The 24,865-nt window shown below is 44.7% G+C and overlaps 1 protein-coding gene across 1 annotated transcript; it reads left to right on the top strand.

The window, feature by feature from the left end:
• Positions 1 to 215: 215 nt before the first annotated feature.
• On the top strand, positions 216 to 24,161 carry LOC129382363 (uncharacterized). Its single transcript, XM_055066246.1, has 5 exons — positions 216 to 1,062; positions 14,459 to 14,598; positions 17,172 to 17,239; positions 19,699 to 19,785; positions 23,467 to 24,161. Exons 1-5 carry the CDS (start codon positions 943 to 945, stop codon positions 23,601 to 23,603), a joined length of 552 nt encoding a protein of 183 aa, XP_054922221.1. The 5' UTR covers positions 216 to 942; the 3' UTR covers positions 23,604 to 24,161.
• Positions 24,162 to 24,865: the final 704 nt, after the last annotated feature.

Below are 24,865 nucleotides of genomic sequence, written 5' to 3'. Positions count from 1 at the left end.
TCGCGATCTCTATTAACACAATTTCTTCCCTTTTTTTTTCCCGGTGCACAGTAGCAATTTTTAGCAAATTATATCTCTCTCTATAGATATAGGCGTGGTATATGAATATTGGCAAGGCATATATTGGCAAAACTGGTCAGGTGGTAATCACAGAACGAGGCAACGTCTCCTCAAGATTAGGAATTCAGCTGCGCTTTAAGAGGGCCAGAAAAAGGGAAGCTTCGACTGAGTAACACAAATGCGTATGCTATTAGAAGGGATTACCCTCTCGATGTTGACAAAATGTTGTTGAAAATTGGCAGATCTCATTAAATACAATTTCTAGAAAATGCTAACCTACGAAGTAGGATCGGGCTTTGTGGAGAGGTATGACTGCAGGGCGAAGGAGAACCAGCTAGAAATCCTGGGTATGACAAGGTCCATACACTTGCTGCCTGTGACACAGATGCTGCAGATCTAAGGATAATTAAAAAAAATGTGACCTATATTCTATTTGCTCTTCGGGGGGAGGGGGGTTGATGCTGTTCAGAACACACCGCCGGAGGGTTTTTTTTTTTTTTTTGCATGACCACCCACTGTGCGCTTACACATATTCTTTGTCTTATTTCCGGGTTTACAGAGCACAATTACAGAAAACCAAAAGTATCAATTTCTTCACTTCCTGGATGCTTCCAATTAATCTGAAGAGATGTCTGTCGGATTCTCACGAACATGCTCCCATTTAGTAATAGTGCGGAACTGCCGCATCTAGCAGCTGGCAGAGCTAGAATTTTACCTAGGCGTATTGCGTACGCTGTGTTAGACTGCCAAGTAATTTATTGTGATCATATAAAGCAGAGCGAAACATTGTTTTTCTCTGTTTTTTCTTCTGGAACCATGCTCTCACTTCTAATAAAGTGGCGGCCGCCATCCTCGAATTACATAGTATCGTAAGCCACAACGATGGGAAGGCGCCAGGTATTCGGTTTCTTAGCTCTCTGTATCACCAGCATGGTCGTTTGCAAGCTGGGTACACCACCAGGCCCCATGGAACTGCAACGAGAGCCAGTAGATGTTTTTAAGGTACCAATTATTTTTACCGAACAGTGCACGTTTCTGTCGGCAAATGTATAATCGATTAATGACTTCTTTCCTCGACAGAGCGATGCCAAACTAAGGGTGGTAAGGTTGCAAAGGTATAAGCGTAAATGGTGCGATGTGTCTTCTTTACATGCCGTTTTAGCAAGCGGGCCCCTGTGACGGATTTTACAAACTCTTGATGTCGAACTTATTCTAAATACTTCTAAAATCGTACACGTTTGACGGCTAGAAAGGCAATACTGCTACAGCTAGGCTGTGACAGAATAAAATAGACCTTGATACGGCTCTCTTAAAATAGATGAGACGCATTTGCGGCTAAGCGCTGTAGAAGAACGAACAGTTTCGTGAAGTTCCAAACGGGCTTTCTTGCACTTCAGATGGCGCAATACATGGTGGCTCACTCATCAATATCACCAAGCTTGTTGTGCGGCTAACGATTGGTTGCGGATGTTATGCATTCTCTCCCATGGTATTCAATGAAAAAAAAACGGTAACGATGCGGCAGCTACCCAGTAATCACTATTGAACAACGTGCAATAAAACAGTAAATCAATAAGTATAAAACATTAAAATCGGAGATTGAGCATTCCAAGCAGGCCAGCTTGGTAGCTTTTTTTTTTCGAAAGGTCTCTTGCGTCCCACTTTTCTACGCGCTTCAACCCATTTATCTGCTCCGCTAAAGACCGCCCAAAAGTGGCTGCGTCCATAAAGCAACATTCTTTGGTAGTCGTCATGTGGTGATAATACATCAAGCTATAACTACAATGTAAAAATGTTTACGCCCTTAAGAGTGTTTTCTTGTCACACTGGTAACACCCTTACCGTTAGGGCATTACAAAAGTTTACAGAGGCCGACAACGGAGCTTTAACAATACATGCGATGACAAGAGACACCCTTGGGCGCACAGAAATGTCCCACAAGAGAATTTCACAGCGAGAGATATCAAACACTCCTGTCGGATTTTTTGGGCGCCCAAGGCTGTCCGAATGCTTACGTAATGTTCAACTACGTGTTTTATCATCACGCGTCTAGTTTTAGCTCCGTTGTCGTCTTCTATAAATTTTGTAAGACGCTAATGGTAACGGTGTTACAAGTGCAACAAGAAAACACCTATAAGGGTGTAAGCATTTTTACACTCTAAGTTATTTCGACAAGCGACGTTGCTAAACTACGCTCTGATTTCCCTTTCCGGATTTCAGTGACAAGGATGCACGAAAATCACTGAGTTATATTGCGCACACGAGAAAGTTGTCCGTGTTATCTTTCTTCAGGGCTTAAAAAATATGTCGAAAAACAGCAACATCTGATAGCTGCTGTATATTTAAGAGCTCTCTTACTTTCTTACGGTTCCTGTTCTTTTGATCACAGTTGTGCGTCCCGTTAAACGTGGTTACTGTTTTAAATTTCACTTAACCTGCCCTGATACCAACTTTATTGGCTAAAATACTGCCAACGCGTACTAGGTTGGTTTCACATTTGTGGCCCTTATTAGTTAACAAAGCAACGTGTAGTTTTTCGGATTTTTTTTTCTGAGTCTTAGCTACTTCTCCTTATTGTACATCTAGACGACCAGCCCCAGTGTCTTCGGACCACTGCATGCCGTATCGTATGGTATGAACAACTTTATTTACGTCCTGCGGGATCAGTCTGGGACCGATGCGGACCGCTCCCACGTCGGTACAGAGAGGCCGAGCCCCTCTGCCGTCACATGGGCCCTCTGGACAGCCCTTAGTTGGTCCGCCAGCACTTCACTGTGCAGCATTCGCTGCCACCACTGTTCACCTCGAGAACCATCACCAGCCAATGCCAAGCAGCACCAAAGCATGTGTTCTAAATCGAGCAAACCCCCACACTTACTACAATAGACTGAAACCCCGCAGTCCGGATTAATTTTAGTCATGATGACCGAGTTAGGGTACGTTCGTGTCTGCAGAAGCCTTAATGTAACCGCCTGTGACATATTTAATTTAGAATGTGGCAGGGGGAATGCCCTGCGCCCTAAGTAATAGTGCTTGGTGATTTCGCTGTAGGTTAACAGTTGGTCCCTGTACTCAGGAGCGGGAGATCCGGCCCCTTCAGGGAATACACGGCATACTAATCCTCGTGCCTCCCTGTGCGCCACTTCGTTGAGGTTACGCGGTGCTCCCTCCACTGTACCCATTTGCTCCGGGAACCAAGTATCTGTGTGCGAAGGGATATCCCTACCCTGCAGCAGTCTGTTAGCCGGTTCCGCAACAAGTCCTCTCGAGAAGGCTTTAATCGCAGATCGCGAGTCAGTAAACACCAAAAATCTTCTTGAATTAATTACAGCTAGAGCAATAGCCACCTGTTCGGAAACACCCGGACCTTTGGTATAAATGGAAGCGGCATTTCTAACGCTCCCTTTGCCATCTACCACAACCACCGAATAAGCATTTTTACCATTAATCCATGCGGTGTCAACAAACACAGATTCCTCCTCCTGATCCTTTGCCTCTCGCAACAAAGCCCTAGCTCTCGCGACCCGCCTCCTTACATTGTGCACGGGGTGCACATTCCGCGGAAACGGACGAACCATGATATTTTCCCTTAGGTTCACGTTCAACTCGTGTAGGGGCGCCCTATCGTGCGGCACAGCCACCGATTCTTCAATTGACTCTAAAATATACCTACCCGCTGGTGCACCTAGCAACCGCTCTCTTTGTGCAGTACGCTGAGCCTCGGCAATTTTATCTAAAGTATTATGCAAACCCAGTCGCAACAACATATCGTTTGACGTATTCATAGGCAGACCAAGCGCAGCCTTGACGGCTTTTCTGATTAATGCTTCCAATTTATTTTTCTCCCCCCTATTCCAATTTAGCATAGCTGCCACTTACGAGAAATTACACATAATAAATGCGTGAACTAAGCGCCTCGCACCTTCTTCTCCTAAACCCCTGTGCCTATTAGAGAGATCCTTATTATAAGTCTTATGGCCTCCTCCGTCTTCTTGGTACTGCCCTGAATGGTTCTAATGTTCGATCCGTTCGCTTCAAGTACGATACCCAGGATCCTAATTGCTTCAAGTTTGGGTATCACCGACCCTTCCCCAGTATGAATTCTAATGCAAGGCTCAACTTCCGGTACCCAACCCTTCGGCCTACGACCTAGTTTCTTAGGTTTGAAGATCAACAACTCCGACTCTTTAGTGGAGCACTTGAGCCCCATGAGACCCAGATACTCCTCCGTAAGCGTTACCACCTTCTGCAGCCTTGCCTCAAGCTCTCCATCACTACCACCGACACTCCATATAGTAATGTCCTCCACGTAGATAGAATAGCCAATATCCTGGACAGTGTCCAGTGTATTAGCCAGCTTCGACATCGCCAGATTGAATAACATAGGCGAGAGTACGGATCCCTGTGGAGTACCACTACAACCCAATTTAAAGACTTGCGACTTTATCTCCCCAAACCTGAGAGATGTCCTATCCATAAGGAAAGCCTTGACAAAATGGAAAAGCCGCTGCCCCACATTCAAGTCCGATAGCACCCGTAGAATGAAAGAATGTCGGATTTTATGGAAAGCTTTTTCCACATCAAGTCCAATTAGTGCCTTAGTATCCCTTGTCCGCCGCTCAAGGTGCTGATGCTTAATCCTGATCATAGCATCCTGAGTCTAGAGGCCGGGCCGAAATCCTATCATCGAGTGCGGAAAGACCCCACTGCCCTCAACATAACGCGTTAGCCTATTTAAAATGACATGCTCAGTGACTTTCCCCAAACACGATGTCATGAAAATGGGTCTGAAATTTTCAAGCCCTATGGCCTTCCCCGGTTTGGGTATCAGAACAGTAGTTGCATGTTTCCACTCTTCCGGGAAAGAGCCTTCCTTCCATCGACAATTGATCTCCCTAGTAAGGAACTCAATTGACACGTCGTTTAAATTCCGTAACATTTTATTCGTCTTAAAACATTTTGTGCGCGAACAAACAGGGATGAAGAATAGAAGAAACAGAAGGACGAGCGCTTTCAATTCTTCGTCCCTGTTTGTTTGCGCACAAAAAGTTTTAAGATGAATCTGTTCCAACTAGGCCGACTCGCAGTTATGTTATTCGTAATGCCATCTGGCCCTGATGTCGATCGACCATTAAGATTCCGCAGCGCCATCCTTATATCACTTTCAGCAAATTCCTCATCCATAGCTGCATTTTCGTCCCCACTGTATTCCAAAATTACGTCAGGTGCATCGTGCCAGGTCTCCAACGGAAGGTATCTCTCAGCCAAATCATTCACCAACTCCTGCTCCATGGAGTCCCGACACGCTTGATGGACCAGCTTACCTATCACAGTCCTCTTATTAGATTTAGTGTTTGTCTCATCTAGTAAATGTCTGAGCAAACTCCAGGCGCCTCCCCTCTTAATGCGACCATCAATAGAATTGCATACTTCATCCCATTGCTGCTTCCACAGTACCCGACAATGGTCTTCAATTTCCTGAGTAGCCACTGCTATACGCTTTCTAAGCCTTCTATTCAATCTCTGACCCTTCCATCTCGCTAACATCGACTGCTTCGCTTCCAACAAATGCGCCAGGCAACTATCCATGTTCCGTGTCAATATCGGTCTGAACCTCTTTAGTGGACGCCTCAACGCCACTTTTAAGCTAACTAGTCCACTGTTCCAAGGTCAACTCATTTCCCTCATCTTCGATTCTCTGCGCTCTTCTTTTCCTAAATGCATCCCAGTCAACCATCCTGAATGTGCGCTCCTTTTTATTAGCCACTTCCAAAGTAATCATAAGTATGTAATGATCGCTACCAAAATCTATATTAGAATTGGGCCAGGACGAATCCACCACCCCCCGAACAAAAGTGAGATCAGGTGTCGAATCTCTACATGTCGACGTGCCAGATCTGGTGGGATACGAAGGGTCTGTCATCAGAGTTAAATTCAAGTCTAGTGCCTGCTGCCATAGTCTCTCCCCCTTAATAGTGCTATAAACATACTTCCACACATGATATGGGGCCTTAAAATCCCCTCCAATAAGCAACGGTGCATCTTTAGCCAGATTGGTTGCCTTCGTCAATAGAGATATGAAACTCTGCTTCGTGTCCCAGGGGCTACTGTGCAGGTTAAGCAGGTAAACGCTTCTCTGACATGACCTTTGCCGACCTAAAATTACCTCCACCATAATATATTCAATCTTGCAATCCGCCATGTGAAGATCATGTCTAATATACGCCAACCTCCTATTAATGAGAGTAGCGAGTCGTCTGCCCTGTTCATTGTCCTTAACTTCCGCTTTGAAATCTGTTAAGGTCACGTTAGACGTCAGTGTTTCCAGTAACATGATAACATGAGGTTTCACACCATGCGTTCTAACAAACTGCTGCAGAGATGCCTTCCTATGATTGAACCCCCTACGATTCCACTGCGAAATACTAAATGAACTATGTAATAGAGCCATCTTGTCTACGGAAATTTGGTGAACTAGTTTTGAGCTCAAGTCCACTCGGCGACTTACCCTGCTTGGCTAGCGGCCGGGTGCACTCCCGCTTCATAACAGGGACCACCGTCTCGTTTAGATATATTTCAATTTTGCCTAATCTCTGATCCATGATATTTTCCCGTTGTTCTATCCGCTCCAGTCTACTAAAGATCTGATTTAAACTTTCTTGCAATGTCGCCGTCATTGCTTTAAGCTCTGAACCGACTTTGCCCTGAATCCGCACGGTCGAGGATAGGGCCCTCTTTTTCGGAGCAGGCGTCTCCTACGTCCGCCATGTTCTCTTCTGTGACCTCCACAGACCTCGGTACCTCAACCGAGTCGTCATGTTTCCTAGCCGGTCCTAAGCTGTCGCTGTTACCGGAAGGTAAGCCGTTCCTAAGCTCAGCTATCTCTTTGATAAGCCCGTCAATGGCTGCTTTTAAGCTATGATTCTCTCTCTCCAATTGCGCAATCCTATCCCTATCGCTATTACCATCCACATGCTCCTGGCGCTGCTCGCGCTCTCGGCCGGCGCTGATGCCGCCCTTGAACTTGTCAGCCCAAGTGGTCTGGCTTCCAGCTGCGCCGCCGCCTCCACCAGCTGCAGGAAAGCGCACGCGCGCCTCCCTAGAAACGGATCGGCTCCTGGTCGTTGGAGTCCCAGACGAGGGCCGCTGCCTCGACCTGGAGCGGCTCCTAGAGTGCGAGCGCCCCTTAGAGCGTTCCGTGAGCGGTCATAATTTCAAGCCTGAAAGCGGATGCGGTCTTTGTTCTTATCCTCTTCGGCACAGCTTTTTGAAAGCACGGTAGGCCACCCAGATTCATGAAACTGCACCGACACCCGCCAGACGACCTTAAGCTACCAATACTTGAATGCCTTGTGCACTTTCTCCTTCCTAGTCATCAGTAATGTTTGGATAGGGATAGGGGAAATGGGGTAATATAGACAGCAAAACTTGTAGGTTTCTATACCGAATCGGCGATGAACTTCAAGATATCATTCTAAAACATATCGTAAATTTTCGCTTTTGAGCAGTTCAACTGCGTGCATTGTCGCTAAAGTGCAAATAAGCCGAAGTAGAACACAACTTCTCTGGACGTTTTTCACTGATCACTAGGTGCAAATAGAGTCCCTCAAAAGCGGGAGCCCGTATGGAAAATATAAGTTCTTGTCCATCTAGCGAAACGAATCAGTCCTTGCCTATAAGTACACCCTAAAAGAAACAATGCATTGTGTGATAATTTTTTATCGAAGGTTTCTTTGCATCTTCCTTAAACTTGTCCGCGGCCCCTCCTGCTGCTACTGTTTTGAACGCCGCGTCGGGGGCAGAGTGTTTAGGACGTGCACAATCCACATGGCGGGAGCGCGGGAGGCATAAAAGGTGACGCCAGAAATCACTCGTCATTTGGGGTGTATGACATCGTTACAAGGGGAAATTCTTCCGCTTAAACAAAATGCCCCCTCAACCGCTACATTACGCGTCAGCCCCGCTTCCCCGCAAAAACATTCAAGAAGCTGCGGCACTTACCGTTGTACGCACGGGTAAACGTCCGGAGCGGAGACAGAACGGTAGAGAGCATGCAGAGAGAGCAGACAGAGAGTGGACATAGCCAACGCAGTCACGAAACGAGTGAATAGCAGCCTTGTCTCTCTTTGCACGTGGCAGCTCGTATACACAGGTGAACGTGAGAGAAGTGAAATGTGCTGTCTGAAAGCATGCTTTGTTTAAGTTTGGGGTTCCGTCAATAAGGAATACGTTACTACTAGACATGGCTACCGATGTGGACAAAGTGGAAAACGTAAGAATCAAGGTCCGGCATGATAGGTTTTTCGTCTTTGGGACGGATAAACACCACGCCAGTTCGTCCGTGAAGACAAATGACGCATGGCGTGCAGACGCAAAGTCGCATTAAAGCACCAGTTTGGACGCCAGCAGTCAGCAGCGTCCGGATGACGCTATGCAAGCGGCAGCGCAGCAAATGAAAGCTTTTAGAACATTTCGATGCGCCGTGCGAGGCAATGACAGTGCTGAACTTTTCTTAGGCTACCAAATATAGCCCAGAACAGCACCTCGAGCAAGCACGCCTCGCTGTATGTTCGGTGTACTACGTAGGCAGACTCAATTAGTGCTCAAGGTAACATTTAACATCACTCATGACTGACCCATGCACCCACCAGGGTTGCTCAGTGGCTTTGGCATTGCGCTACAAAGCATGAGGTCGCGGGATCAAATCGCGGCTGCGGCAGGTGCGTTTTGATGCGAACGAAATGCAAAACAACGCTGTCTACCGTGCATTGGATGCACTTCACATAACCCCAGATGGTGACAATTATTCCGGAGTCCCCTATTACGGCAGATTACATAATCAGATCGTGGTTTAGGCATGTAAAACGATGGAACCTAGTTATTTACTCACGTGTACCGTCAGCGTCACCACTAATAATCATCAAGTCAGCACAGAAAGCTTCGCGTAGATTGATTCCCACAGTGCTTAGGATCAACATATTTATCTAAATCTAATGCCGCTTCGTGGTCACGGGCACAGCAAGAATTGACGGTGTACTTTATGCTTGTAACAAGGACGCAGAATAGTTGCAATCTGCTATGATCCGTTAGCCAGTCACATAGTAACTAGGAAGGCTCTTAGCTGCGTTGGGCGCATCATATTTCTTCCCAAAAAGATCCTTAAACGCTCGCTATCACTGTGAAACAGAGGAAAGCTTTAAGGGCAAGTAGGCTGGCTTTCCCACCCAATAATTTTTCCAATGAATTTCGCAGCAGAAGCACACAACTGTTTGCAACAGCGATATGCCTTGCTGCTCAGAAAAGATGTTTATAATCTTCTCAAGTGCTATTTCTATCCTTGTGGGAAAAGGTCGCAATTGTAAGGCAATTTTACACAAGGCAGAAGTGCGGCAGCTGCGTACAAAAGATGCTACGACTGTCCTTTGTTTTCTTTTTGTTCATCATAATGACTCGAAACAGCAAAGCGCCATTCCTGTCGTATGTGTTCCTTCGTCTTCATCTTTAGCGCGTTTTCATGAAAACTGTCAACAAACTAAATGCTTCCATGTAGTCTTTCAATTAGCTATTTTTATTTCATACTATTTTAATCGAGTTAAGCAGCAGAAGACATTGCATAAGGTTGAGAGTGGTGTTGCGGAGCTGGAAGCAACAGCCAAGCCCACCTAAAGTAAGGGAGAATGATAATAGGAAACGGGACATACATTTGCAAGCAGCGGGACAATCGACCGCAGCGCCATGGACGCATGGGAAAGGAGAGCTCCACGTGCAAGTCCGCACGGGAATAGAGCACGCCAACGCACGCGCGCCGAGCGGTCGCGTCCGTCTGCCACTCTCTGGACCATAGGCACCATGGCTGGCCGTTTGCGATCGATGTGACCACCGGGGCTTCTTTTCTTCGGACGCCTCCAGATAATTGGTGATTCGGGGCGCCCGAGCCACCTATGCCACGCTCAACGCAGCGATTCAGACACGACGAGCGTAACTGCAGCGTTCCCTGTTTCAGCAGACGTCTGCGTCTGTGGTCTCCACCTATTTTATGACGCCCATCCGGCCGTCTTGTTTACGCAGTCGGACCGCCACTTCTTCATCAACAACGTCACTGGCCCACTGCTACGCTAGCACCAAGGACAGCGGGAGCTTTCAAAGGACCTGATCGTGCAACTCCGACCACCACCTCCAGGATCGCCCATCTAAGATCACCGGCGGCGTGCCGTCATCGGGTACTCACAGCATCGTTTTCCCGGCACGCCATCCCGCATACATTCGCCACATGATCAGTTGCCTAACCCTGCGTACTCGCGACGTACGCCGCCAGCGTACAACCAGCATGGTCGCCATCACGCACTGCACCAGACCTCCGACCTCAGTTACGCAAGCGAGTCTGAACCCGAGCTCACACGCACCTGCGCGCCTACTATTCGCAGGGAAGTACGTGGCCTAAAAACAAGCGCTCACCGCTTCTTCATGACCCACGTTGTCTTCTTCCTGTGTACTTCCTTGAGCACTTCTGCAGCCTCCCATCTTCTCGTGTCGTTTCGTCCCAGCCACGGCCGGCGAACGAGCACTGCACCGGTTGGCAGTTAGGTTTCGGAGGTGAACTTCTTGGTCTAATGTATGACTGCAACAAATTACAGAATACTACCCGTGTTTAGTAACAATAACTACCGCGAACGCAAGAGGTAAAAACTGCTTAAACAAAAGACTGCAGCAAAACTGTGTCATAATAAATTGGCTCCCTATAGTGCAGTGTAAAAGATATCACACTTTCACCACAAGGGCGAAGGTATGAATGCGATAGCACCATGTTACAGTAATGTAAGTGTAAGGCTCCTAGTTGTAGTGGCAGTATGAATTGAAATAAATGTAAGCTGAGTAAAAACGAGCTGTTGTGTTAGGGCTCCTCGGTTTAAAACGTGTTATCGCACAACTTTTAGGTTGAATAATTAAAGCCAACTTTTTTTTAAGGACCTTACCACCACTTTTGCGTATCAGGTATGTTTGAAACCTCATTCCTAGGCCAATCCCCGATGTAGTGCACAGCCAAGCCAAAGAAATACATAATTTCGAAGTTTGAGCTCTGTTATTGCGGCACACTTTTAATGTTTACGTTTGAGAAGATTTCAGATAAAAGGCATGCGCTGTATGCGTATTGCTTCATGACAATTCTTTGTGGGTTGCCATTCTCACAATTCTGATGAATAATTTTGTGAAGAATGTAAGGTCTGGCATGAGCACCGTTAGTGACGGAATAGTGTGCCAATATAACCCTCAAAACCGCATGTCATTGAGCAAGGCCTGGCACATAGCATACATATACCTAAACATACATATACCCAAACTTCACGGCGACTTCGAAGACGCCGGCGACAACGACGGCAGACATTCTCTTCGACTGTCCATATAATTGCTACCACAACAAAATCTACTAAGTTAAGGTAAACTGGTTTTCGGTCTTCGCTGCCAGCCAGCCTTATTTTGCTGCGTCCTGATGCAATACATAGCAAGTAGCGTGCGTTTACTGTGTAGATGCTGGGTAGTTCTTGCTGGGAGGCTGTACGGATTGACGTTCTTAAAAAAAAGAGCCCCCTGGGAAAATGACCTAGGTGCGTTGATCGGGGGACCTATAACTTGAAACTATTCCAATCTCTTTTTTTCCAGCATATGAAGCCAAATTTATGTAACCGCCGACGCAAACAAGCGGTGATCGGCAGCATTGTTTGATCCAAAAATGAAACGCTGTCCTCGTTTACAGGATGTAACTTTAGTTTGCTTACAAAATTAATAATATTGCCAGTCTTGGCACGTTTTTCTAATCTAATTGGTTGACAAGAGGCGAAGAGCCCGCAGCTGTGGTGAGGGTTTCCTAAGGACCGAGCTAGAGCAGTGAAAGCGGATAACCGGAAGATGAGGGTGTTGCCGGCGTCTGCGACTGGCCCGCTTCGCCTTGCATAGCTTGCGGTGGTTGGTTGAAAATCACGAAAGCATACTACGGATGGTTAAAAACGCCGCTAAGACAGACTCCCAGAGAAGAAGAGTTGGCAAAGCAATGTTGTAAAAGTGCTAAAATGACTCTACCTCGTTATACAGCCATGTGAAAACGTTCGTTATACGCTAACAAATTCATGGTCCACGGCAGCTCCATGTAGAAAGTTTCCGAATGATTGTTAGGCAGGCATATCCTAATCCTCTCGGAACGGGAAATTCTTCGGTTATTTCGAAAAAAGAATCAGTTTCGTTGGACATAGCATTACACGTTTATGGCGTACACGTCATTTTGACGTGGTTAACTTTCGCGAATTTTCTGGCGTCACAAGACAGACAGGTGAAAGGGGTGCTTCCCGAAATCTCTTGACCAATAGCGGAGCCCTAATGGCGAGGAAAGTGTAGAATCTAAAATGATTTTGTTGACTTCTTTTTCTTAAATGCTGCGTAATCAATATGTCCACGTCATCGCAAACGGAGAGTTTTCGAGGTTTTTGTGACGTCGCGTGACACACAGGAGAAGTAGTGGTGGCCCGGAAATGTTTTGACAAATTGTGCAAGGCTTCTTGTAGAAGCGGAATAGACACAGTTTCGGATAGGTTCATGCTAGAGTGCCCCAGATGTTTATGCAAATATTCGTTATCGAACGATAGTAACATTAAAATATATTTGCGAGAGTAAGTTCAGAAGCACGGGTCTGATGGCGGGTTGAACGAACAGAAATAACAAGCGTAGGGGTGTGCGAAGAGTGATTTTTGAGGCCAAATCTAATATTAATTGAACAATGCCAGGAAAGAATCGAGTAGAATATCTAATACATTTAGAATAGCTTTAGAATTAGTGATAGGACTTATCAAAATTATTATTAAACTATTTTAACATTCCAGTATACTTAAGGTTAGCAAGTTCCTGTCATTAAATAGTACGGTGTGAAGAATTGTACCTTTGAAAAGACAAATGGAGCTTTAAGAACAACCAAGTAGTTTCTTCACATACAAAGGGCTCTTCAGAGATTGCGACTCATCGTTGTACAGCCTGCAAAGTACAACTAGATAAGTGACGTAGCCTGCCCTACAACACAAGTTATCTTATTTTACGTCTACACCGCGCCCAGAGAGCTGAAAATTTCCGGTATTTTTGCTCAAATTTTGTGTTTATTTGGCTGCAATTGACGTTTAGAAATATTCGAAATGTATTCGAAAAATATTCGCGTTGACGAATAATGTCTATTCCATTCGATATAGTAATCGATTAGCGGAGAAAACTATTCGATTTCTTATTCGGTAGTTTCAAATATTCAGACACCCCATAAAAGGCGCAGCGAGTTAAATACTCGACAGCACTGAGCGCATCACAGCTATTGGCCGCGTTACACGGCAAGTACAGCAGTCTTGGAGTGTATTCACTAAAACAAGACGCGCGTACGAAACAATGACATACAGATATTAGTCTGGCCATGACCAATGGCTAAGGCAACGCCATATACTAATAACATAATCAAGTTTAGCGTGTGCGTAGTAAGCTTGACTTGGTATCCTGATTTCTGATCAGGCCGCGCAGCAGTTATGTTCTTTACACTTGTGTCAATACTTTCATTTTGAGAATGTTCTACCGCCATAAACATGTCCATAGTTAATCAGGGACTGATCGTGGCTGGAAATAATGTAAACTGTATTCGTACCAAGCTTCCTTTCATATTTGTTTTGTTCAGTGCAAACTAAAAGCTTGTCTGCACAGAGAAGAAAACTGCCTGAACACGGGATGTACATCAAACCAGTAGTTCTTATACGTACAACGGATAAACATATATCTAAGAAGACACACGAGAAAGTAAAAAAATATATTTACAAGGGGCAAGAATATGATATCCAAAGCACCACAAGAACGACAGCAAAAAATAAGAAATAAGTAGCAGTGATCATCCGCTTCTTGAACAGCATTGAAGACTACCTGTTTAACCCTCGTTATCCGAACCGAATCTTTATTACACATTTTTTATGTTTTCGTGCAACTTTCCAAGCAGCGTTTATTTGAGACCATGGCATTGCTTGATCTGATATACTATTTCTCGTGAACAGCAAGCGTTATTCAATAAAGTATAGCATTATTCAAGAGAGAGATAATTTGTTTGAGGAAAGGCAGTGAGGACGCCCGTTTTGTTTAAGGAGGCTGTTGTTGGCTTACGTAAAGCCGTTTTGTGTGTAATATTGAAACTGACAGATTTAAATTCGAAGGAGATCAACAGTGCTTCTCTTTTAGACCATTAAGTGCACAACTAAAACATCATTCATTATTTATACGCCAAGGCTCAGAGGGTGGCCACACGTATAAGTGTCCATAAAGTTGTTTCTTCATTCTCCATGTTCATGCGATAACTATATGTGCCTGTGGTTTATACGTTTTCTGTGCATCTCAGGCAATGGAGGAATTTCCCTACATTGTGGCCATCTCAGACTGGGACAACGACACCATATTCGAGTGCTTGGCATCAAAGCAAATGGCCATTAATCCAGAGACTCACTCTGCCACCTACGCCTATTTTTTGCCTTTATCAGGGTGGGTGTACCTATTCTAAGTTACGCAGTGAAATAGTGCTTTCCATTGATATACGAACTGTTTCTTTTTAGTTTATCTAACTGTCTGCGTGCAGTGTTGTTATTTTCAAAGTTATTGTCTGCTCAGGTCGGTTTTCTTTCAAGATGGTCGATTTGGACAGAGAACAGAAACTTCGGTGTTCGCAGCGACATAAACAATGCCAAGTAGAAAAGAACAAAGTAAACGTAGACGTATGGCATAAAGGGAAGCATAATTTCTCCCTTAGGTGCATTCTATGATAGCTGCGTATTGCAACGAAATTCACTAACTTGAGTCAGAATGACATTTGCGCTGGCATTGCATAAATCCAGGCTGAGATGTTTTGTAGAAACTGTTCATACTCGACTGTCTTCGTGAACTGTAGGGTGGGCTTATTTTGAGCACATATATAAGGAAATGAGGCGCCACTCAATGTTATGGTAGCATAGCTAAATATGAAAATGGTTAACGCCCGTTTGTTTTCCATCCAACACGAATGCGACAATGAAACTATAAGGTAGCAGATGCAGTAGGCATCGCGCACTCCATACAGAAATAAACTTGTGTGTGAAACAAAATAACTTTCTAAATGGGTGAACTATACGCACCTAAACGTTGCATATAACGGCCAAATAGCCTTGAACTTGTGTTCAACTAAGGGGATAAATCATGATTAAAAAGCAAAATAATAAAATAGAATTAAGCGCCTTACCATCAGAGATAAATCTTCATACAGATGACGAGCGCATGTGCGAATTTGAGTCTGTTTCTCTGAGAAGACGCAATATTCTGCCGAAATATGCACATTAATTACCTCTAGTTGGTACTACCAAGCAATTCATTAAAATAGTATTGTCTAAAATGATATGTGAGCAATAATTAAATACGTTATGTCAATGCCACCACTTCAGCGTTTCAATAAAAACAAGACACACTAGAGAACTTAAGAGTATCACGAACTAGAATGTTCAGCTGAAAGTGTCAGTGTTTGCATGCACGTAGCCACTTGAAATTGCTAAACTTCGTTTGGCTATGCAGTATGCCTCCCACGACATCATTCTCCAGACCAAATATGTGCTCTCCAAAACTTCTAATGCTGCTGGAATTATTTCTTCTTTTAGCATTTATGAAATGTGTTTGGCTATGTTTTATTTCACTCCAACTCCATGGTTGGTCCTCTAGGTTATGTTGTTTCCGGCCTTTGCGTTTTATTTATAAACAAATGCAAGGTGCAACAGCCATCTTTTTTTTTTATTTTAGCGATAATTCATGCAGTGTGAGTGCTGGAACGCGCTAACCACGCCCGCTTAAAATTCGAACTCATCCTATGCAGCCGACCGGCGTATAGAAAAGGCGAGAAGTTTTCCCTTAGTCATTGCTGTTTCGATCACGATTTCAAATGTGTAGTCAAAGCAGTGATGTGATGCAAATGTATTTATTTCACATTGAGCGTTCAACATTCCTTCGTAAAAGTGTGCACCCCAACTTGATATTCTGCTTCATGTCCTTTAAACGTTGCGACGAGCACGTTCCTTTATCCTTAATGCGTTCTTTTTAAAGTTCCCACGTACCTGCCGTAACCATGTATGTAGGCACAATGCACCTGGCTCAGATGCTTTGCAGGCATGTGGCGTCACCAAAGCACTAGCCCAGTAAAATTTGTAGGGTGTTCCTTTGGCACGAAGCAAGCAAAACATTTGCAAAGCGAAACGCACCGAGGGGCACTTCAGTTGATCCAGCTCTATAAACAGTATCAGGAAAAGAAAATTTTTCACCTTACTATTTTCCGATAATTGTGTACCGAGACCTTAAACCGTATGGCATTATGAAAACAATGTGTACACAAGGCAAAGTTGAAAATCCAACGCATGTCAACCACGGCTTCCGGGTCATCACGAAGGAAGGGAAGTGCTGGAAGCCTTGACGAATGCAGCTAACATTAGTTTTATTATTGGATTTATTACAGTTAGCATCTGTGTGACTTCTGGCAAGCGTGGCACTCCGCACAACTTATTTCAAACATTTAATGAATGGGATAAGCAAGAACCCAGACGCCGTTTGTGTTCTTGCTAGCCCCGTTCTTTGCACTGTTTAGACATTGATGTGTAGTACCAGCGAACCTACCTGACTCTAATTCGAAACTAAGCCTGCGTGCAGCTCCACTCTATCTACGCGCCACGTTCGACCCTGAAGATCCTGCATACCGAGGCACGAAAACAGTAACTCTGATTTGTACGGCGCATTGATGACATTAGCTCAACTGCTGAAAGATCGTCTCCCATTTTCCGGGACAGATGCCCGATTGGACACCTCATAAAGCACATTTAATGGGATTCTGATTGCCAGAACCAGTCAGCTCGTTAGCGCACTCAAAACAATGCGGGCGGCAAGGCCTATAAAGCTGTGTATCTAAAGGCAGGCTTTGGTAGTTCATAATTCGTGCGCACAAGGAAACCTTACTCTAAGTTTTAAAATGTGTCCAGAATTTTGCGACGATCTATGCGTTCCGCATAAGACTTTCGACAGTAACTTATTGCTTTTACAATTATTCACAGGAAAAAACTTGTGTTCGAGATAACTCCGGGCGATTCTCCTGGTATGCTGACTCTTACTTCGACTGAAGGTAATTACGTCCTAATAAATTTATGTATTTACTTACTATCGCAATTATCAGTTACAATTATCAAGTTACTATCGATATCCCGTTCATAGATCACATGTATTTAGGCGAAATGTCAGTGAAAATCTTTTGAACCTCTATTCTATATGCACTTTCATGATCAATAATCAGCGGAAGAGCATTGATAAATTCTAAATTGGCCAAAATTTGCTAGCCCGCTATTTTTGCATGCAAACTTAGGCGCATTTTTTTTTTGTTCACTTACTGCTTCTTCTCTGCTTGATCGAACCTAGGCTCAATAGCATCAAGTAATGTTCGTAGCTCGCCGACTTCTGTGAATATCATATACTGTTGTCTGGAGCATCTAGTTTATAAACCGCTAAGGAAACCCGTTAACACAAAAATGTGGGTATTTTGTCAAAGTGGTCGTATGTCACGTCTTCATTAGGGTGCAGCGGCGCTGCCATCAAATAGATGCAAAAAACAGTGTTGCAGTAAGCTCTAGAAAGCAACAGAACAAACAAAACTTACAGACACAAAGTAATGGATATATATTGATTGTCGCAGTACAAATTGGTGACTGAAACCGTAGTACCTAGTTTCTTGCTTCAACTCGGAAACACAACGCCTAGGCACAATTCCAATATGCGTGCTACGCATCAAGCATTGCTACTTCGTCGAGCATTCACCTAGGTATGTTTGTCCTAAACAGAACGTTTTGATTTGAATAAGTGTAAAAGACGAACCATGATGTAATGTGTTGTTAAAGCAAGTATTGAAATTTACGCACTAAATTGCATTTGTGAATGTAAGCTTCAGCTTTATAAACACGTCAAAGCAAAACAGGAACGAGAACTAGGAGTCACAGAAATTGGGGTCAAATCTTACAATTGTTTTACAACAAAGGCAAGGTACACATCTTTTGTGTGCTTTATATGTACTTGCAATCAAGCAGCATGAATATCACTTTGCCAATTTAATCTTCAAGTTGACGCATTTCAATCGTTCTGAAAAAAAGAAACACGCCGTTCATTTATATAGGACGCAAACTGTTTCGCTTTTCAGAGCTACGGCGGCCAATTTCAGAGCTGTCGCTGTGAGGTTGGACAGTGGTGGAAGTTACTGTAGTTAAGGATGAGACGGGCATCGGTATTCTACAACTGCATACATTGAAATTCGGCATATAACGGTACTTCTTTCGCATCTAACAGAACACATGGCCACGCTTCGCCTCTGCAAAGCATACTCCCCACTCGTGCTTAGTAATCGATCTGTGGAATGGCTTAAGGCCTCCACGTAACGTCTTTGACGACCCTCATGCGCATCACTAAACGACTTCGGCGCTTCTGCAGCCATGCCCAGCACGATTAACATCTTTCCGTTGTGGCCGCTCAGGGAAACGTTCGAGCTGATCGAACAGCTTCAATTCCTAAAATGTAAAACTGTATTTTGCAAATTTCGTTGACTTTTCTTCAGTTACAAATAGACCACACTAATTGTTTTAGCGTATTACCATTTTAAAGAAGCAACCAAACACACGGCCCGTACTGAGAGAACCGCCCTTGCATACGAGCGCTTCTTCGATGGCCAGAGTTGGGCGGTTTCCCCACCATTAAAAATTCCTATCTGCGACGGCCAGTCAACGAAGAGATGTTAGCGATGTTTTCTGAATGTGGTTCCGAGCACAGCTAGCTTGAGGCTTCTTAGATAAGTGGGTCCGACTTCAATAATACAAGGGCGGGCTTTGAGACGTGTCAGGTTTGAGCTGAAAATTTATTTGCATCATTTGTAGGTTTTATTGAGAAACGCAAGATGAAATCAAGTACTTTCTATTTGTGTCTGTTCTGCCCCCAGCAAGGCACTCTACAGAAGCTCTTGAAATCTTTATCACTTTTTGGCCTAAACAAAGCAGAATAAATATACTAGTCAATTTCTTGGTTAGTTTAGCTGCTTGTTTCATAAGACCAACAGTGTTCTTTAGTTCTGCAAATATACGAAGTTTTTCAGAAGAAGATTCTCCAGAAACAGAGTGAATGAGAGGGATTCAGCATTATTAGCAACATACACGGCAGGGAAATGGCGGGGTCATAGAAACATGACTTGAAATGTTCACCACTTTATCCTGTGTTGATCACGCAAGCACATTTTAAGTCGTGTTCAATAACTGCTGAGCAAGCAGCTCAGAAACAATTGCTCGCCGTGATAAAGCCTCACTGAGCACAGGAAAGAAAAGGAAACAACTTCACGCAACACCTACACCACGCTACAGAAAAGGAAACGCGCCACACATCCAGATTTTCAAATGATTCCTATGACTCGAAGCCCATTAGTGCAGAAGTTGTTCCTTTATTAAGCCTGTAATTGGCAGAGCCACTAACAACTCCTGACCCTCTTGACTTATGGAACCGAGGGAGACTGTTGTAGCTCGAACACTGACGAAATTAGTCTGGATTGTCTTTCAGATCCTCAACCGAGAGATGGCATGGTCTACTACACAGACTACGAGACCTGCGTTGTGGCAAATTTGAATTTGCAAGGAGAAGGAAATCGTAAGTTGTTATTGGAACAGTGTATGTCTACTAAGCATTTTGTGCCATTTACCTGTCTGCATGTTCCTTCAGATAGTGAACACGCAGCGAAGCCTCTTTAAAGCATTATCTGTGTATCTATCACGATTAACAATTTGGTTTGTGTTTTGTTTGCCAAATTGATGATTGCGGGCATATGTGTTGTGAAATTTATGTTTTACCAATGTGAGCACGTAACATACGTTCTGTCTTCTCGAACTAACGTTCGCGTGCGCCAAACTTTCAGTGGGAGAACGATTCAAATGCCAAGAGGGTGATGGCAACAGGATAATTTAGGTTTGAGCTCGTGGGGGGCCATTCTAGTGTTGTAGAAAAGAAACATTTGCGGAGTTAGTTCTGGCCACCTAATATTAGAAGAGGTGGCACCGAAATTAAGGGAACCGCAACCGCCTGTTACAGACAGCTAGTTGAAATGAAAGCTATAGCAAACCTACGTGGCTAAGGATGACAGACTTCTTGCGTTGGGCAGATAAACCCACATCTAGGGACGCTACCTTTTTATAGTAACCTATAAGATGAAGTGATCTGAGCAAGCGTCGCTTCCGGCCTTGCTGCGCTAGTTATGTCATAACGGAGGCTTAATTGTGCTTCTTGGACGAGAAGTAGTCCGAAGCGATGACAGACGACACGCCACCACTTGCGCCCAGCACGCCTCTTCGCACTGCGTCTCGAAGGGACATACTGTAAGGCTTGCAACGTAGCCATGGAGACGTCGGGTTCCTGTTTCTCCAACAGCGAGCCAATGGACTCCGACAACGACTACACCGTCGTGGAGGGCAAGCAACTGAAGAGAAAATACCGCAAGACAACCAAAGACCTGAGTGAGCAGGGCCCCAACGGACCGCCTACTTCGACTTACAGGATTGCTTTTGTGCCGCTCGACTTCTCTAAGAATTTAAATTCTGTACACAGACAGAACAGATTCTTAACACCTACCTTGGTAATGTGGCTCCGAAAGGAATTAACGAAGTGCGTTTCAACACCAAGAAGAATGTAGTCACAGTGGAAGTAGCGACGCAGGCTGCCCTAGAAAAATTGAAAACCGTGAGCATATTAGGACACATAGAAGTCCGGTCGTTCGTAGTGCACAGTGGTCGCACTAGGGCAGGTGTTATTTCCGATGTCGTGACTGACATCAGTGACGAAGAGCTACAAAGGCTTCTGCCTTCAACAGGGACGGTCATCGATGTTCACCGCTTCGGTCGCTCGACGAGCATCAAGCTTATTTTCGAGGGAGACACGACCTGTTCATGTCAAGGTGGGCTGCGTGAGACACCCGGTGCGTCCTTATGCGCCCCGACCATTGCAATGTCACAAGAGCCTAAAGCTAGGCCATGTCAGCGCTGTCTGCACACGCCAGACGGCATGCCTCCGCTGTGCCGGCAGCCATGACGTATCTTCATGCACAGTAAGACAAATTAAGTGCTCGAATTGCGATGGACCCCATGAGGCCGATTCCAAGGATTGTCCTAAACAGAAAAAGGAGAAAAAAATACTGAACCAACTGAGCAAGACAAGTATGTGCCACAAGGGGGCGGCAGCGTCAGTGCATCACTGGAGGAGACGAACGTGTCGTCGGCGTGGACAAGCTGTAGATCCCGACGAGAGCTCCCTGGCTCCAATTCCACAGGTCCCGCAGAAGGTAATTGAATCGGCATCGATAGATCTCTCCAAACCATTGCTTCAAACGAGCCGCAGAAGCCCGGAACCGAATGTATGGTCACGACTGTCAGCGCGAGCAAGGACAGTGCACTCAGATATCACCATCGGACTCTGCCATCAAAGCTATGATGCGACAAATAATCGCCACCCTGCAGCTGCTACTGCCCGGTTTAAGTACGCCAGTACCTCTGCCCACGAAGATGACTGTGCTGTGCTGCGAAGTGGGCACGTAAGCATTACACAGAAACATGCTGTGCAGCCCTCATCATATTCACCATACCACCCCCTTCCTTCCTCTTCACATCCTATCCCTCTTATTCCCCAAACCCCTTCCCCACGTGGAATAGCAGGCTAGAGGCATTTCACTCAGGCCGACCTCCCCTTCTTTCTGTCATTAAATAATATCTCTCTCTCTCTCACGAGCCCAATTACAATCATGGTAGTTAAGAAACGCCCTTGTGCCAGGTTTTACTCACTAGCACTACTCCGGGTACTGTAGCTTCCCAGAGAAGGTCTGACTTCTTGAATTTCCCAGGTTTAAACGTACGGCTCACAGGGGTTTGTGACTAGCAGGAGTTTCAAGCGTAGCTTACGTCCGTTTCAAGAAAGTCTGAGTTTGTAGCACATTTTTGCATTTCTGAACTTCAAAAAACATATGTCGTCAAATACTATTCGAAAGAGCAATTTTTAGGGGTGTAGCTCTTTTACGTCCCTGACATTCATTTGTGGCTATTGTCGTAATTCTTGAGGTATAAGATATTCCATATTGTAATTACGCTAACCGCTACTACTTTTAAGATTTGTTGTAACACTAGTCCCAAGGTGAATAAGCAAGAAAAGTATTCCACAGAAGCCCAATTGCAGATATACTAGTCTGCCTCCTTCACACCCCAGTCGTCAACCATCTGCTAAGTGTCTTCGCTGGCTTAAAATGTCGAAGAGCTTGAAGATGCATGGCAACACCATAACAATTCCGCCTAAAATCTTTTCTGAGTGCTGTCTTCTTTCTGTAAACGAAACGCCTGGTGGGAGCCTCGAACCCCTCCTAAGCGAACACCGAAATAACACCACTAGACAAGATGCAGGAGCTGCGCTACTAGTTACCACGTGCGAAGGAAGTCAGCAGATCAGTCAACGTTCTCATTGCAGCATCCAAGCTTTCTTGATTTATCCAAAAATATAGACACAAATGGAAAGCCTAAAAAGGCTGCGCTGAAGCTCGCACATGGAGGCGCGCCCATCGAACACTGTTGGGCAAATGGTGTGATTGCCCCTTCTAATGTTTTTACTCAATTCTCCAACAACTTAAATCTCCCTTTAATGGTCCAGGGCCCTCTTCTGCATCTCCATACTTGACGTGCTTCCTGAACGCTTTGGCCAGAAGTGAAAAACTTGACGAGATTGGCAATACATAGGCAGCTGAACGTCAATGAAACTTGGCAGCTACCATTGTGTTTTCTCTCCCATAGCTTCGTACATTTATCTCCCCGTTTTGTATCATTGGGCAGCGCGGGGCTACACTGGGCTTCTTCCTTTCCGTAATATATAGTAACTCACATTTACATAAAATAATGGCGAAGAACTTAAGAATCCCCGCGAAGATGGAAAAATTGAAGCGAATGGTTCCAAACCCCGCAAATAGAGAGGATGGTTCCGATGCCGCGTGCATAACGGATTACTGCTGTTTTGTCAATTTTGTCTTGCATAAAGAAAGAACAGCAATTTACGTTCGCCGATCAATTAGGCACATTCGAACCTACTTGTAATCCCTCAATTTATAGAATTAGGTGGTTGACAGCTTGTTTACGGGCACTGCAAAAGCGGTAACGAATGTGTTTATATACGCATCGCTTAAGCTGAATAGTACTGGCACAGTGCCTACATCGTTCTGTTGCTGCTGTTACATATACGGTAAACGGAAGAGCAAATAGATCACGTTTTGTTGCAGGTGGCATAAGCAATTATTATCATGCATTTCAGTGTGCACGCTGTGGACACGACCGCAACTGAAGGACAACGTGCCCCAACACTGCATCGATCAGTTCGTCGACGTTTGCGGAATTATCGCTCCTGCTCACAGCAGGGACCTTTGCCCGGACGGAGAAGGCGACTATTAGCGCGGTTATCCAGAGCCGCATATGGATACCACTGGCATATAGTCAACGCTGTGCGGCAACTGCTGTCGGCGGGCTTTTCGAACCAGGAAAATTGTATTCATCTTATTCGCGGATCTTTTACTTGCTATCATTCATATGACCTTTTATCCCAGGCTTAAGATCACTTATCCTATAATATTCTCCCAGGATTATAGTCTACATGTATCAACGAGCGATCATTCGGTTTTTCTCCACTGAGGTATAATTATTCAATGTCGGTACTCTAGAATATCGCTTTCAGCTAATGTTAGCTATTCACTGTTACATAGAACTAGTTGACATATCTTTATGTTTTTGCAGCTACAGGCCAAGCTAAAAGTTTAGCGCTCTCTCTTCCTACTACTGACAAAGGAAACTTAAATAACAAAGAAATACCTTTGGCTTATCTTTCCACCCGCCATGTGTACTTGTCTACAAAGTAATATTAGCTCATGTGAAGGCGCATCCTTCAAACCGCATTAGGTTTCTTCATCAATGTGTTCGCAATCTGTTCGAGCCACCAAATAAATACGAATTGACTTCAGGGCTTGAGGAGAAGTCATGTGCATATGTCATTATTTCACACTGTTGAGTATTGGGCGGCACGTCCGATTCCCTACTGCAGGAACCGTATTTCTATAGGGACGGATAGCAGAAGTGCTTGCAACCGTGCTTTGTGTACATATCGAAAAACCTCAGGCGGACGAAATTCATTCGGAGCCCCCTGCTACGGCTTCTTTATGAACTAAAGACACACCAGCGCCACTAAGAAGTGTACCTCTGAAGCACGCACTCAGTTTGATCTTCCAGTGAAGTGAATCATACATGTGTTTAAACATTCTCGACCGGAAACTTGAAGACTGTCACTCTCGGGGTGTTTATTATATTCTCGGGTTTTATGTGCCGAAGTCATAATATGATTGTAAGGCATGCCATAACAAGGAACGCTACATTACCTTTTTGTTCCACGCCCTCGGGCTTAGCAGCACAACGTCATAACAATTACACCTCTAAGTCGGTTTGGTGCTGTCCTTGTCTTTACCAAAATAGCCGTTTATAATAGGTTTCCCACAGACTTCCGCTATCAAAACAATACAGAAACTACATGGTGGAACGGCTTGGCAGTTCCCAGCCACTGTCTTCATACAAGTTGGTAGTCATTTCTGACCCATTTTGAACCATTTATTCTAATTGAAGGCTGCTGCAGACATTTGCTGCACTTCATTTAGGCTGAGCAGTATAGT

This window comes from Dermacentor andersoni, chromosome 6 (assembly GCF_023375885.2).
Source record: "Dermacentor andersoni chromosome 6, qqDerAnde1_hic_scaffold, whole genome shotgun sequence".
Lineage (NCBI taxonomy): Eukaryota > Metazoa > Arthropoda > Arachnida > Ixodida > Ixodidae > Dermacentor > Dermacentor andersoni.
This window is presented reverse-complemented; position numbering and strand designations above follow the sequence as displayed.